Source organism: Schistocerca serialis, chromosome 1, assembly GCF_023864345.2.
Source record: "Schistocerca serialis cubense isolate TAMUIC-IGC-003099 chromosome 1, iqSchSeri2.2, whole genome shotgun sequence".
In the NCBI taxonomy this organism is placed as follows: Eukaryota; Metazoa; Arthropoda; class Insecta; order Orthoptera; family Acrididae; genus Schistocerca; species Schistocerca serialis.
In genome coordinates, this window is record NC_064638.1 from 433,658,363 (window position 1) to 433,673,601 (window position 15,239).

The 15,239-nt window shown below is 37.8% G+C and overlaps 2 protein-coding genes across 3 annotated transcripts in view; one reads left to right on the top strand and one right to left on the bottom strand.

Moving 5' to 3' along the window:
- Nucleotides 1-11,550, bottom strand: part of LOC126472623 (eIF-2-alpha kinase GCN2) — a 304,310-nt gene extending 292,760 nt beyond the window's left edge. Inside the window, exon 1 of the mRNA XM_050099946.1 lies at nucleotides 11,271-11,550. Within this exon, the coding sequence (XP_049955903.1) occupies nucleotides 11,271-11,318 (48 nt within the window). The 5' untranslated portion in view covers nucleotides 11,319-11,550. The remainder of the gene's footprint in view (nucleotides 1-11,270) is intronic.
- A 49-nt stretch (nucleotides 11,551-11,599) lies between these two features.
- Nucleotides 11,600-14,985, top strand: LOC126472639 (nucleolysin TIAR). 2 transcript variants are annotated; one of them, XM_050099948.1, is made up of 2 exons: nucleotides 11,600-11,673; nucleotides 11,968-14,985. In XM_050099948.1, exon 2 carries the CDS (start codon nucleotides 12,140-12,142, stop codon nucleotides 13,349-13,351), a length of 1,212 nt encoding a protein of 403 aa, XP_049955905.1. In that variant the 5' UTR covers nucleotides 11,600-11,673; nucleotides 11,968-12,139; the 3' UTR covers nucleotides 13,352-14,985. The 2 variants fall into 2 exon arrangements, with proteins under 2 accessions (XP_049955905.1, XP_049955904.1); XM_050099947.1 differs by lacking the exon at nucleotides 11,600-11,673 and adding an exon at nucleotides 11,798-11,887.
- The last annotated feature ends 254 nt before the right edge of the window (nucleotides 14,986-15,239 follow it).

The following is a 15,239-nucleotide window of genomic DNA, read 5'->3' on the forward strand; positions in this document are numbered from 1 at the left end:
TTCACAAGTCATACTTCTGGAACTAATTGGCAGCGGAAACTAATACTTTGTACATGAGTGTTCCACACATGGTAGAATTAGTGTACTGAATTTCAGTCAAATCTGAGACTATGAGCTGGAGCCCCAGGTTGAACTGACATGGAATGACCCCATGTATAATAGTAGACTAAAAGGACTGCACACAGGTTAAGTCCTCTTGCTGACAGAAGAATGCTACAACACAGATTGGCACACAATCTGAAGCAAATTACCAGCACTTTGTTGCATCTCTACAGCTGGGAAGACTACGTCATAACCAGGTTGTAGGCTTTAGCAACTACATCACACAATATTCACTTTCCAGCCACAATACCTTCCATCACAACAATGCGATGACATGCAGGGGATAATACAATGTGACACAGTGGCCCTGTCACAGGCATCCTTTGCTAACTCGTCTTGTTGCATCCACAAACGTGCCCTGGTACAAAGGAGAATTACGTTTTCCCTTGCTCTTGAGAGAGAGAGAGAGAGAGAGAGAGAGAGAGAGAGAGAGAGAGAGAGAGACTTGGATGCTATGGAATTGTTTCTCTGTTGTGTACATATGCTGGATAGCCTAGATGGCATGTTAGGCACTCAGAGCAGATGAGGAATTCTATGGGATGATATCATCACAACTTGGCTAGTACCCTGGAGATCACAAGCAACTCAGTATTGCACAATGAGCAATTTTGCAATACTTGTTCACTTTCATAAAATGTAGACCTAAACATGCACTCTGAAGTCATATATTTGGCTCATTCCACATCAAGTGTCCTTTGGTCACAACTTCATCATTTCCAATTTTGTTGACATGTATCTAAGAGGCCTGCATGAACTGGCAAAGTTTCGGCACTATCTGTAACTCTGTGTATGTACCAGAGTCATTTTCACAATGATTACTTTATTTGGAACTGGAGATGTGTGAAAAAATGCAAGACACTGTTCCTGACCTTAAATAGATGGGTTCCTCAAACATGCCATCTTGACAAATTTTTGTTTTCAGAAATAACACAAATGAAGATAAAGAAGCAACAGCCATCTCTCTTCGAACACCACCTATTTCTCTTCAAACTTCCTGAAAAATTTTTCCCATGAACCACCCCCCCCCCCCCCCAAATATTTCAATAAGGATCAGGTAGTGAGGAAACACGATCATTTGTCAGTACCTATCAGAAAGCTAATGATGTATGAACTACATTAAAAACACCAAATGTAACAAATTTTGCCTGTCTTAAAAGATAGTGAAGCACTGTGATGTTCAAATTAACCTTTGGGTGTGAGTAAAAACATTTTGGGTATTACATCACATCATTATCAAACACTAAAAATTACTGTACTGACATGACCTAAAATGTTTTCATTCAAATTGACACTGGTGATGGAAGCACATGAACTTAATTTTCAGGTTGCTAACAGCTTTACTTATGTGATGTCACTGAATAGAGCATTTTACATCTATTAAAAACATGTATTTTTGTTCCTCACCTCTTTTAGCCTTTTCAGGCCACACAGAGTGCCTGATGAAAATTGCCAATTACACAATCAAAATTTCGTGTTCAATGTGGATTACCAGCAGAAAACCTAATTTTCCAAGATGACAATTGATTTGTAAAAGGCAGCTCAGCTAACATGTACAGGGAAGTCTGACATAAAACCAGGCACGAAACTGTGCCCATCACACAGAAAAGATTTTTCCACGAAGAAGACTCCACAGATGTTAATTCCATACCAACCACAATAAGTCCATATTTCTGAATTTACAGGTACAAACTCATCATCTGTTGGAACATCACCACTGAAATTATACAAATTGATTCACGAGATAGCTATGCTAAGTGAAAGATGTGGCAGTTAAAGATGCAGTAATTAAGAAAATTGCATCAGTTGGCAGAGTTGAAGTTAGTGAATCGGAGTAAGCTAGAGCAAGAAAAGAATGTCATAGTTGTTCAGATTACAAGCAGGTGATCAAAGAAATAAAGGGATGAAGAAAAAGTACAATATATCCAATTGTCAAGACAAAAATTTCATTTTGACCTTAAATCCCCAAAGATGCTCCATTAAAACGACTTCAAAAGAATTTTAAATTTCAGAGAGAATATGAAAGCAGCAAGCAAGCTATAAAGGGAAAAAGTAATACTCCAAATCTAAAAAGCAAGCCAGGATAAAACCTTCCAGAACACAAGGCAAAATATTATAGAACTTTTTGAAGATCAAGGACTTATTCCACATTATTTGTACAGGCAGAAAAGTCTGTGTTTTTCACAATGTACTAATTTTCTGACAGTCACTGAAAATGAGTATGTTTCGAGTGGCTTTTACTCACTCCCTATTCCTGCTGAAATACAGTCTATTAGAGTAACTTTTAACCAGTCAGGGTATCTTTGTACCAGTTACTACTTTTGTTTCAAATTGAGGCTGCTCCACATACTTGTATTATTTTATACTAAAAGTAACAAATTTATTACCTCTGTGGTTTCCTGTTGGCATTTCAGCTGTCTTTCCACCTTCTTACAAACTCTCAGGCTCGTTATTATGCTATAATTGAACTGAGCATCTGGTGGCAGTGTTTTAAGTAGACCAATGCCAGGTTCATAAAAATACTTTGACATTTCAAAGTAAACCTGCAATACTGGGAAATACAGAAACGTCCGATTCCACCTGTCTGCTTTGACCCAAGACGTCACAAATATGACCACAAACACAAAAATACATAGAAAAACCAACACACACACATTCCACAAAAAACCTAATTAAACTAACAGGACAAGCATGGGAAATTGGGAGTTTTTGGGTGGGGACAAAATAAATATAAACAAATTTAGAGACACACCACCATTTCAAATGACACAAAACGACGAAAAAAACTGACAACACAAAACTCCCCAAATTCCACTAAACACAATATCCTCTGTAATCGGACACTCCCCTTGAGCTCAACAGCAGCTCCCGATCCCACAAATTGGAATTGAACACTTCCCTTGACCTATATAGCTCAACAGCAACTCCCGATACCGGAAAACCCACAGCCACAACCACACATTGGAATCGAACACTTCCCTTGACCTATATAAGTCAAGAGCAACTACCGATACCAAATCATAAAACCCAAAACTACAACCACATCCACAATCATCACTATCTCAAAAAACACAACAAACCAACAAAACTGGAATCAAACACTTCCCTTGACCTGTTATCCTTACGACATCTCCACATACAGCCATCCCTGGTCCAAGACGCTGGAACTTTAAGCCAGCCTCATTTCTTCACGATATACTCAACACTTGACGACTTAATCAAAAAATCCGAATAGCTGAAGAAATTTTATTAGAGACAACACACTGTCCCCCATTATCGCCGACAATCGAAAACTGTTGACCTTGTCAGTCATATCCATACCTACCAAAGATATAAAAAAAAAGAAGCGATTTACCAAAATTCACACACGACGAACAGAAAAAAACTACGATAACATCGAAATAACAAAACTAAAATCCTTAACTCACTGAAGAATATTCCGCTGAAAGCACAGTCCCGATACCACACATGTGCAATGCTATCATGCAAATGAACCCCATACGCCATGTAACATGCTACCCATACACACACCACCAGAGTGAATCACCGACCGCAACAATACGCCACCTGTAAACACACCACACACACAAACTAAACCAAAAACATCACCTAACACAGAGGGCACCATCGATCACATCAAAACGACGCCTACAAACACGCCACTCTCAAACTAAATTCCGCACAGCCTTACGTCACGGGTCAAAGCAGACGGGTGGGATTGGACGCTTCGGTCGATCCCAATACTGAACCAACAGTTTGTTTTTACTTCTTATTAAAATCAGATTTCCTTCTGGCATGTTTTAAATTTACACAACGCTTTTTGCGACTGGTCTAAAGTTACCCTCAAGGACAGTTAACTTAAACTAGTAGTAAAACAGAAATTTTACTCTAACGAGGCATAGTTACTGTAAATTTTTACTTTTCTAAACATGCGGTGACTGTAGATATAAAATGTTGCAATGCCTATGGTGATGTGTAACTTACTTTATGTCCAGTATTTTCATAAAATGGAAAAAATTGGTACAAAGTTACCCCGATAGATTCCACGTAGAATATATGTCAGAACAAAATTTTTCAACTATGTCTAGAATGTGACATGGACACTGATCTCTTAATCTTCATGTACGTTAGTTCTGTATTCTGTACAAACAACTGTGACAGGACGGCAAAATGCAGAGTCCTAACCCTATTAGATTAGGTACAACAGTCTGCCAAACATGAGAATTTTTTTACACATTTCCAGTTCATAAGAAAGTGGACCACACGAAAACTGCTTTCGTGTCTATATCAAGTTACAGATGGAGATAAAACTTTGCACAAGTTCGTGTGGATTTCTAAGGGGAAATACGGAAGCGTCCGATCCCGCCCGTCTGCTTTGACCCATGACGTCACAAATATGGCAGAAACAAAAACAAACACACACACTTTCCACAAGAAGCCTATTGACACTAACGGGACAAGCGCAGGAAATGGGGTGTTTTGGGTGGGGGGTAAACTAAATATAAACAAATTTAGACGCCCTGCGTAGCTAAAACGTGTAAGTGAAGACAGCCATGCATGAATACCCACCCACCTCCCCAGGGGTCGTAACCCCTGCAACCCAGAGAAGATAAAGATGCTTCAGAAGCTGATTAGTGTTTTTTGTCTTTTAAAAAAAAAAAAAATCTCACGGGATAGAACGAACAGATCAGAAAGATAAATATAATAAACTAAAACAGAAATTGGAGGAAACAGATAATTAAAATAAGTAATAAGTGTTTTTAAATTAAAAAAAAATAAAATAAAAAAAAAATCTCACGAGATAGAACGAACAGATCAGAAAAGTAAATAAAATAAGATAAAACAGAACTGGAGACAGCCACACTCAAACCAAACTCCGCGCCATCATGACGTCACACACGACAACACCCTTACGTCACGGGTCAAAGCCGACGCGTGGGATCGGACGCTTCTGTCGACCCTTCTAAGGTGCAATCTATATAAATTTCAACAAAATTGAAGCTGTCCGAGTCCGTAGTACCTTCAAGATTTTGACAAGGGACATGAAACACCCATTCATTAACTACCACATCAAACTTGTAATTGGTATTAGTGATTATTGCTTAGTTTAATTTAAAATTAAATGCACGCTAATTGGTACTTATTACAAGTATTCTCTTTTACTATAATCCTATAATGATGTGATCATACTCTATAGCTGTGTGCGTTCCTGTGAAACTTCATTACCGTTTAAAACGTATATTCCAAGTCAGGACTTCAATTTATACCCACACATTTTTGCAGACAAGGCTTCTACCACCTACAATATCCAGGCATCATTCATCATCTCACCGTTACAGCCTCAATTCTGCCAATACCTCTATTCCACTTTCCAAGCTCATCGTAAGCTCTCCTGCGTATCATACTAAACTAACACTCCTGCATGAAAAGACAGATTCATTGGGTAAATGAATTCTGAAATGCTAGTTGAGAAAGACATAAGGAAGAGCACTTATGTACCTTGGAAAATAGAATGGAGATACTGGCAGGACTGGGCTGTGAGAGTGAACCAAAACCAAGTTTCTTGTAAGTATTTCTAAATGGTAATGGCACGTTCCATAGAAGCTTTACTGATAGTGATGCACTGGTTGAACTACAGCTTTCAGAGCCACTTCCCAATGACAAACTTTCACTTTCAGAATATAACCTAGGCCTTGGGCTATGCTACAGAACAGCCAGTCACACCTGAGACACACTATTAGCGTTTCCTGGATTCACCAATTAGCTAAACTATCACTTTTCAGCATAAACTACACCTCAGGTTACAATACAGATCAGTCTATCACCAAAATTTTTAACAAAAAATAATATACTAGATGCAAAAATAATTTTGCCACTGTTATGTTCTCTGTTTGTGCATGTATGACATCTGATGCTACAACATCATTACATCCTGGGGCAAAGCAGACACCCAATATTGGTAGGACCAGTTGACCAGAGCATCTGTGTCTGCTCACTAGGTTTGGTGTAAAAAAAAAAATCCACTGGAGAATATATGTAGTCCTGCACATAACCTCACTGCTTTTCACTGCTCTGTATACAATTTTGCAGCTGACAAAGATTGAAAACTTATTGTTATGTGGAATGCTGCCTACTGTTTAATTTGAAAGAAATAAAACATGCCATTCCTTGTATCTTGTGGTTCAGTTATTTAACAAATCATGTTAATTATATTCCAAGACGTTATTATGAGCATTTTTAAAGGTTTGTTGGGATCAGCAATTTTCACAATACCATCAGAATGCAGTTTCTTATATTTCGAATAGGAAAACAGGGACTTCACCTGCAAACACTTACTGCTTTTTGTATACTGCACAAGTAATCTTTAAAATTGTAAGGATTACAAGAATGTAAAGAAGTATGCTCATTTTGTGTGTTCATATCCAGATGCCATGGCTCTTTCCTTAACTTGTGACAGCCTGCACTGAAGCTATCATAATTTTTCATCTTAGCTTCTTTGATTGTGTTTCTTTTGGACTCTTTTAATTTCTTGTGGTATATGTTATCCTTACTAATGGCATCTTTAACTGAATTGTGCCAGTTCTTTACTGTTGTAATGGTGCTGTTACTTTGACAGTTTCTTTTGTCCTGTCAGATTTCCATAAACACCGTCTAGTGTATTCTTAGAAAAAAAATGAGTCATAATTTATTGAAACCTTTGGTTTTAAAGCCTTTACATGGAGTGCATCACTGGCACAATGCCTGCATATTTCTTATGCTATTTTGTAAACGAGTAATGTCTTTTTATTTTTATGATCCTACTACTCATAGTAGTGAAGGGAGACGAAAATTTAATAGTCATGGGTGACTGGAATTCGAGTGTAGGAAAAGGGAGAGAAGGGAACATAGTAGGTGAATATGGATTGGGGGACAGAAATGAAAGAGGAAGCCGCCTGGTAGAATTTTGCACAGAGCACAACATAATCATAACTAACACTTGGTTTAAGAATCATGAAAGAAGGTTGTATACATGGAAGAACCCTGGAGATACTAAAAGGTATCAGATAGATTATATAATGGTAAGACAGAGATTTAGGAACCAGGTTTTAAATTGTAAGACATTTCCAGGGGCAGATGTGGACTCTGACCACAATCTATTGGTTATGACCTGTAGATTAAAACTGAAGAAACTGCAAAAAGGTGGGAATTTAAGGAGATGGGACCTGGATAAACTAAAAGAACCAGAGGTTGTACAGAGATTCAGGGAGAGCATAAGGGAGCAATTGACAGGAATGGGGGAAATAAATACAGTAGAAGAAGAATGGGTAGCTTTGAGGGATGAAGTAGTGAAGGCAGCATAGGATCAAGTAGGTAAAAAGACGAGGGCTAGTAGAAATCCTTGGGTAACAGAAGAAATATTGAATTTAATTGATGAAAGGAGAAAATATAAAAATGCAGTAAATGAAGCAGGCAAAAAGGAATACAAACATCTCAAAAATGAGATCGACAGCAAGTGCAAAATGGCTAAGCAGGGATGGCTAGAGGACAAATGTAAGGATGTAGAGGCCTATCTCACTAGGGGTAAGATAGATACCGCCTACAGGAAAATTAAAGAGACCTTTGGAGATAAGAGAACGACTTGTATGAATATCAAGAGCTCAGATGGAAACCCAGTTCTAAGCAAAGAAGGGAAAGCAGAAAGGTGGAAGGAGTATATAGAGGGTCTATACAAGGGCGATGTACTTGAGGACAATATTATGGAAATAGAAGAGGATGTAGATGAAGATGAAATGGGAGATATGATACTGCGTGAAGAGTTTGACAGAGCACTGAAAGACCTGAGTCGAAACAAAGCCCCCGGAGTAGACAATATTCCATTGGAACTACTGACGGCCGTGGGAGAGCCAGTCCTGACAAAACTCTACCATCTGGTGAGCAAGATGTATGAAACAGGCGAAATACCCACAGACTTCAAGAAGAATATAATAATTCCAATCCCAAAGAAAGCAGGTGTTGACAGATGTGAAAATTACCGAACTATCAGCTTAATAAGTCACAGCTGCAAAATACTAACACGAATTCTTTACAGACGAATGGAAAAACTAGTAGAAGCCAACCTCGGGGAAGATCAGTTTGGATTCCGTAGAAACACTGGAACACGTGAGGCAATACTGACCTTACGACTTATCTTAGAAGAAAGATTAAGGAAAGGCAAACCTACATTTCTAGCATTTGTAGACTTAGAGAAAGCTTTTGACAATGTTGACTGGAATACTCTCTTTCAAATTCTAAAGGTGGCAGGGGTAAAATACAGGGAGCGAAAGGCTATTTACAATTTGTACAGAAACCAGATGGCAGTTATAAGAGTCGAGGGACATGAAAGGGAAGCAGTGGTTGGGAAGGGAGTAAGACAGGGTTGTAGCCTCTCCCCGATGTTGTTCAATCTGTATATTGAGCAAGCAGTAAAGGAAACAAAAGAAAAATTCGGAGTAGGTATTAAAATTCATGGAGAAGAAATAAAAACTTTGAGGTTCGCCGATGACATTGTAATTCTGTCAGAGACAGCAAAGGACTTGGAAGAGCAGTTGAATGGAATGGACAGTGTCTTGAAAGGAGGATATAAGATGAACATCAACAAAAGCAAAACAAGGATAATGGAATGTAGTCTAATTAAGTCGGGTGATGCTGAGGGAATTAGATTAGGAAATGAGGCACTTAAAGTAGTAAAGGAGTTTTGCTATTTGGGGAGCAAAATAACTGATGATGGTCGAAGTAGAGAGGATATAAAATGTAGGCTGGCAATGGCAAGGAAAGCGTTTCTGAAGAAGAGAAATTTGTTAACATCCAGTATTGATTTAAGTGTCAGGAAGTCATTTCTGAAAGTATTCGTATGGAGTGTAGCCATGTATGGAAGTGAAACATGGACGATAAATAGTTTGGACAAGAAGAGAATAGAAGCTTTCGAAATGTGGTGCTACAGAAGAATGCTGAAGATTAGATGGGTAGATCACATAACTAATGAGGAAGTATTGAATAGGATTGGGGAGAAGAGAAGTTTGTGGCACAACTTGACCAGAAGAAGGGATCGGTTGGTAGGACATGTTCTGAGGCATCAAGGGATCACCAATTTAGTATTGGAGGGCAGCGTGGAGGGTAAAAATCGTAGAGGGAGACCAAGAGATGAATACACTAAGCAGATTCAGAGGGATGTAGGTTGCAGTAGGTACTGGGAGATGAAAAAGCTTGCACAGGATAGAGTAGCATGGAGAGCTGCATCAAACCAGTCTCAGGACTGAAGATCACAACAACAACAACAACTACTCATAGATAATTTTAATGTCAGAGAGTATATGTCTATTATTCTGCTTCACCAGATAGCAGAAGCCTACTGTGCTGTGAACCACAAAAAATGGTTTATTTCACAGTTGCCATAGCCAGGGTGCAGGGGTTATGGCATCAGACATTTAAAATTAATCTTCTTTCCTTCAGAAAACAAAGAGTTTGATAACAGAATCAGACTAGAATGTGGTATTTGAATTCTCCCCCCCCCCCCCCCCCCCACACGCACACACACACATCAAAACCTTCATTGTGACAGACTGATTTGTAATGTAGGTTATGTTGGAGGGTAAGAAACTTATACTCAATAACATACAAGTCTGTTCAGAATTTAGTGTCTTATTATGAACATGTAGTCCACATAAACAATGAAAAATGTTGCGGAATCCACTAATAACTTTCACTGGATGCGTAACAGGATTATGATTTATTTATATACTTATGCAGTATTAACTACCGCCCCATTCTCAGACCACTTCCCATGCTTGAAAAAATTTTGTTATTTTCAAATGAAATTTACTGTCTCATCTGTAAACCAGGAAACAACAAACTCATTTTTATGTGTGTTCACATTTTTTTTCAGGCAATAAGTCTAAGTGCCTCATTCATGTGAAAGTGTATCAATGCCTCTTCATTAACAACAATTTGAGTAAAATGTTAGTTTTCTGTTGGTTGTATTGGAATTGTTCAGTACATAATCTATTGTCCACAACCAACACCAATATGGTTCAGTGCCACACAGTTTAAGATAGTAGCAAGCACTAAGCTCAGCTCATTAATTATTTTGACAGAACTAAAGCAGGATCCTTGATTACTGACACTTAGCAAATTTACAATATTCTCTAAATGTCTCGAATAAAAGTGTTGTCTTAAAATCGCGATTCTTGGCATAGTATGTCTAGTAATGATCCACAAATTTTGCAGATCTGGAACCAAATGCAGTGTTTTAGTGATACAGGTTATATATAACACATAGTATTATACTTCGGATAATGAACAGTAGACCAATTTTGCAAGTTTTCTTAGGGAGCTCTGTTTTCTCATGCATTTGGTCTTGAGGATGTAACTGAATAAAGTAATGCGAGGTTTTAATTTCAGTCTCTTCACACCAAATGTATTTTCTTACCTCTGACAGTAATGCGGAAAGTTATTAAGTTATTCATAGAATCTGCCACTCGATCTCCATGTGCAGCATAGGAAGGGTTGAAAGGCTGTGTTAATTTAATTTTTTATTGTTAAAAGTATTTGGTGCCAAACATTAAGCACCGCATTTGAAAAGTCAAGTGTGGGCCTAAGAGAAATACTGGATGGTGAGATTGTTCACTCAACTTTCAACATGGTAATCAGTTTTTGGACAAAACCCATAATCCTGTATTAAAAGTTTCGTTGCTATACGGTTTTGCGAAATTTAAGAAAAACGCTCAGCCCATAAAAATGTCAGTCGTCTGCATATTTACCAGAAAAGATTGTCAACTTTGGAGAACGACTAAGTACGAAAAGATTAAGCCTACCTGGCCTAACATCAAACAGCACACTGTTAAATACAACAAACTTTCCAGTATTCTTCCTCAACAAAAGATAGTTATTTTTAATTCATAAAATATATATCAAACTTGGTCACACCTTCCAATTAGTCTCTCAAGATTTTTCTTACACGTCGCTACCTAGGAAAAATATGTGCATTTACCTCCTATGAATACACAAGTTTTATCCTAAATTTATCATCAGTACATCAATTACTTGTTTAGCAGTATGAGGTAAAATATTAAACTCTGAACCATGATGTTTTCCACGAAAATGTATTTCCAATCAATATTCCATTCAGTAGCAAACATATTCCGCGTTATGTTTACCTTTAATGCTTGTATTTCATTTTCTTGGCGTTCTTCCGGAGATTCCATACTACATAGCACAACCCGTAAGCCGCGTACCACACATTGATGACGCTGAGTCTTGATCTACATTTTCAACAAAGCAAAGGTGTCGTTGGTTCTATTTTATTTTCAAGACTTTTTCTATGTACACATCAGGATCAGTGAAAAGCGAAGCGAAAAATAAAATCGTTCCGCGTAAGGGATATAAAATATATCATCTACAAGTTAAACCCGCACTTTTGAAATTGCCAGAGCTATGTTGATTTTATCTTGCACAGTGCTTGTTGATACTTTGACTTTCGAAGATAGTGGAATATCTGCATTTACGTATTAGTGCAAACCATGTGAGTTTGTGTGTCTTACAATTATATGTTACCTTTATGTAAGTATTGAACCAGTTATTTAACTATTACGATATTTTTCGTCATCAACAAGTATTTTATATCAAATTTATATGAATTTTTTGTCGATATATTTTGATACTAACATTGAATCTTGCCAAAGATAGAATATGTCATGAGTAGTCCGCCCTTCATTTTATCTCACTGTAGTGGGGAGGAGTGTTGGAAGGATTGTTGTGTGATATTACAGCCTTTGTAGGTATTTTTTAGGTTGTTGTTAGTTATATCTTTTGTTGTGATTGTTCGTTAACAAATACTGTTTGAAACGTTTGTAGGATGGTGCAACATCAAGATAGAAAAATGTCACTTTGAAATAACGCTTCTGAGCGTGGTCGAACATTTGAGCATCGTAATGCGTCTAGCATTTGTACAAGCATATGTGGATTCAGCGGGCTACTAATCAACGAAGTACTTATAGTAATTTACTTACCTGGTGCGAGGAATAATATGTCAAGACCGATGAGTGACGAAAGTCATCCTCGGACCTTGTACGTCGGTAATCTGGACGCTTCCGTGTCAGAAGACCTGCTATGTGCCTTGTTCTCTCAGATCGGTCCCGTCAAAGGCTGCAAAATCATTCGTGAGCCCGGAAATGACCCTTACGCATTTCTGGAGTTTACGAATCATCAAGGGGCTGCTACAGCCCTTGCTGCTATGAACAAGAGGCTATTTCTGGACAAGGAAATGAAGGTAAACTGGGCGACATCTCCAGGTAATCAACCTAAACAAGACACTAGTAATCATCATCACATTTTTGTAGGGGATCTGAGTCCTGAAATTGAAACACACACACTTCGGGAAGCTTTCGCGCCATTTGGAGAAATCTCTAATTGCAGAATTGTTAGAGATCCGCAAACTTTAAAATCTAAAGGTTATGCGTTTGTTTCATTTGTGAAAAGAGCAGAAGCAGAAAATGCAATCGCGGCGATGAATGGTCAGTGGTTAGGAAGCCGCAGCATTAGAACAAATTGGTCTACAAGAAAACCTCCACCTCCTAGAAACGAAAGGCCGCGTCATGCGAATAATAAATTGCACACATTTGATGAAGTGTACAACCAGTCAAGTCCAACTAATTGTACAGTCTACTGTGGAGGTTTCAGTAGTGGTATAACAGAAGAACTCATGCAGAAAACTTTCTCACCATTTGGAACGATACAAGATATTAGAGTTTTCAAGGACAAGGGATATGCTTTCATCAGATTCTCAACTAAAGAATCAGCAGCACATGCCATTGAGGCCATTCACAATACAGAAATCAATGGTCAGACAGTTAAGTGTTTCTGGGGAAAGGAAAGTGGTGATCCAAATCATGCTCAGGCTGGAATGGGCCAGCCAGCAGCAGGTGGAGCACAGTATCCATATACTTATGGTCAGCAAATGGGTTATTGGTATCCACAGAGTTACCAAGCAGCTGCACAAATGCAGGGACAGTATCTTCAAGGAATGCAACCGGGTTATCCATATGGTGGTGGGCAGTTTGGCTATAGCCAAGGCTACATGACAGCAGGCAGAATGGGTGTGCAACTACCGACAGCTACTTGGCAGGGAGTTCCAGCTCAGCCACCAGTCCCTCCTCAACAAATGCCTCAAGGAACTGCTATGCAACAGCCTGGAGCTGGCATGGTGGCATACACAATGCAGCAGTTCCCAACGCAGTGATGTGGAATTTGTATAAACTTGGTAAACTGCTGCTGCACAGAAAAAAAAGAGTATCTTGTTTATAAGCAGAGGTCTGCATAATGCTACTCAACCAGCTCTTGCCTTAAGAGAGGGATGGGAACATGGTTTTGCTTCTTTTCCAGTAACAAATGCAAGATCATTTCGTAGTATGTGCAAACTCGTGTTTATAGTTGGTTTTTGCAACAAACTAATGGTGTGTATTATTAAAAGTGGAGAACAATATTGCATCTGACAGGCACCTTACCATTGGCCATGACTCCACTGCAGGACTAAAGCAGACATGTTCTGTTCAGTAGCAACATTCATGGCATATAGTGTTGTGTTTTAAAAAGTAAAAAAATCATAAAAGATGTTTACTGAAGAGATATGTAAAAAGTGATAAGATTTTGTAGATTTGCTAGATGACAACGGCATTTTGTATGCTCTCATGGAGCCCCCAAGATTTTTCTTTTCTGGATTCAAATGTCACTGGCAGGATGCTGTTTGTAAGTGAAAAATTTTCTACTTTTAAATATGTTTGTGAACTATTTAATTATGTAACATTGAATAGACTGTGCTGCCATTGCATTCCACATAAGATGCTCATAATTTGTGTGTAAAACTGTTGATGGGATGATTTGTAAATTGGAAACAACTATTGTTTACACATCAGACTTCCTGCAAATTGTTTATTTAGTGTAGATTTGGAGTTTTAATTTTGTACTGTGTCCTGCTGGTGTTAACGCCATACAACTGATCAGCGTGTTGTATTCTTAGCTTTAAGTTAAACATGTCACATGAGTATGTAATGCTGTTGTTTGAATCCAAGCAGCTAACTTGATTCACTGATTGTTATAATAAAATATTTGGGTCTGGGTGAAAATTGTGTACATATTAACAGATTCAGTAACTGTAAACTCCTGTTATCCTAGTTTGCACCATTCTGGAATTTTTGTTTAAATTTTTTTCAATATGCATATTACATGTCATAAATTTTGAAACTGTTTTGTATATTATTGCCACTGCCAGTATTGCAGTTTTAAACAGTGAAGAATACACTTTGTGTATCTAGTGTATGGTGTCATTGTGTAGTTTTCAGCGACAACTTTGTTAAAAAGTTTTAATCAGAACTTGTGAATAGAGCAAAATTTGTTAAAAGTTACTTTTTTTCTTGTTTTTTGCTATGTTACATGACAGGTTATATGCATATTCCAAAGGTCAGATCATCATTTCAGTTTATGTTAAATTGTACTGTTTATTTTACATTGGGTTGCACCATGAAGTATCAAGCAGTACAAATAACAGTGTAAGAGAAATGTGAATACATTTGTTTCTGGGAATATATTACCATGTTCATAAAAAAAAAAATTGTACTGTTTTTATTAAAGGCCTGTCTCTGGAGAAGGTACTACATAGCTGTCCCTCTTTCATTTTGATCTTTATGGTGAATATTCTGCAGAGTGAGACAGAAGGTAATATAAAATTGATTTGTGTTCCTGGTTGATAATGTCTCTTCAGAAAATTTTGAGTTTTATTGAAGTTAACTATTGCAAAACACAGTGGCGAAAGTGTTAAAATAGGTACAGTTATTCAGTTAATGGAAATATTGTAATAAACGTTTAATCTCTCTGGAACATCCTCTGATGTAGAATTTGGAAAGGCCGTTAGTGTAACAGTTGTATACAATCTCTATTTAATTTTACAATAAGTTGTGTTCTTCTCCAGAAAGAGACCCTAAGAGAGAAGGTGCTCAACTATTTACCACAAGTATTTCCCATACTGATTTTTAACATTATTTTTGAACAATAAAGACCAAGATAGGTATGTAGAAGACGTGCTAAAACTTTGTACGATGATGTCCAAAACAAACACTGCCCCTGTCTTCCAA

What these genes read in the sequence shown, in the direction of transcription:
- LOC126472639 (XM_050099948.1), top strand. Translation starts at nt 12,140, where the DNA reads ATGTCAAGACCGATGAGTGACGAAAGTCATCCTCGGACCTTGTACGTC.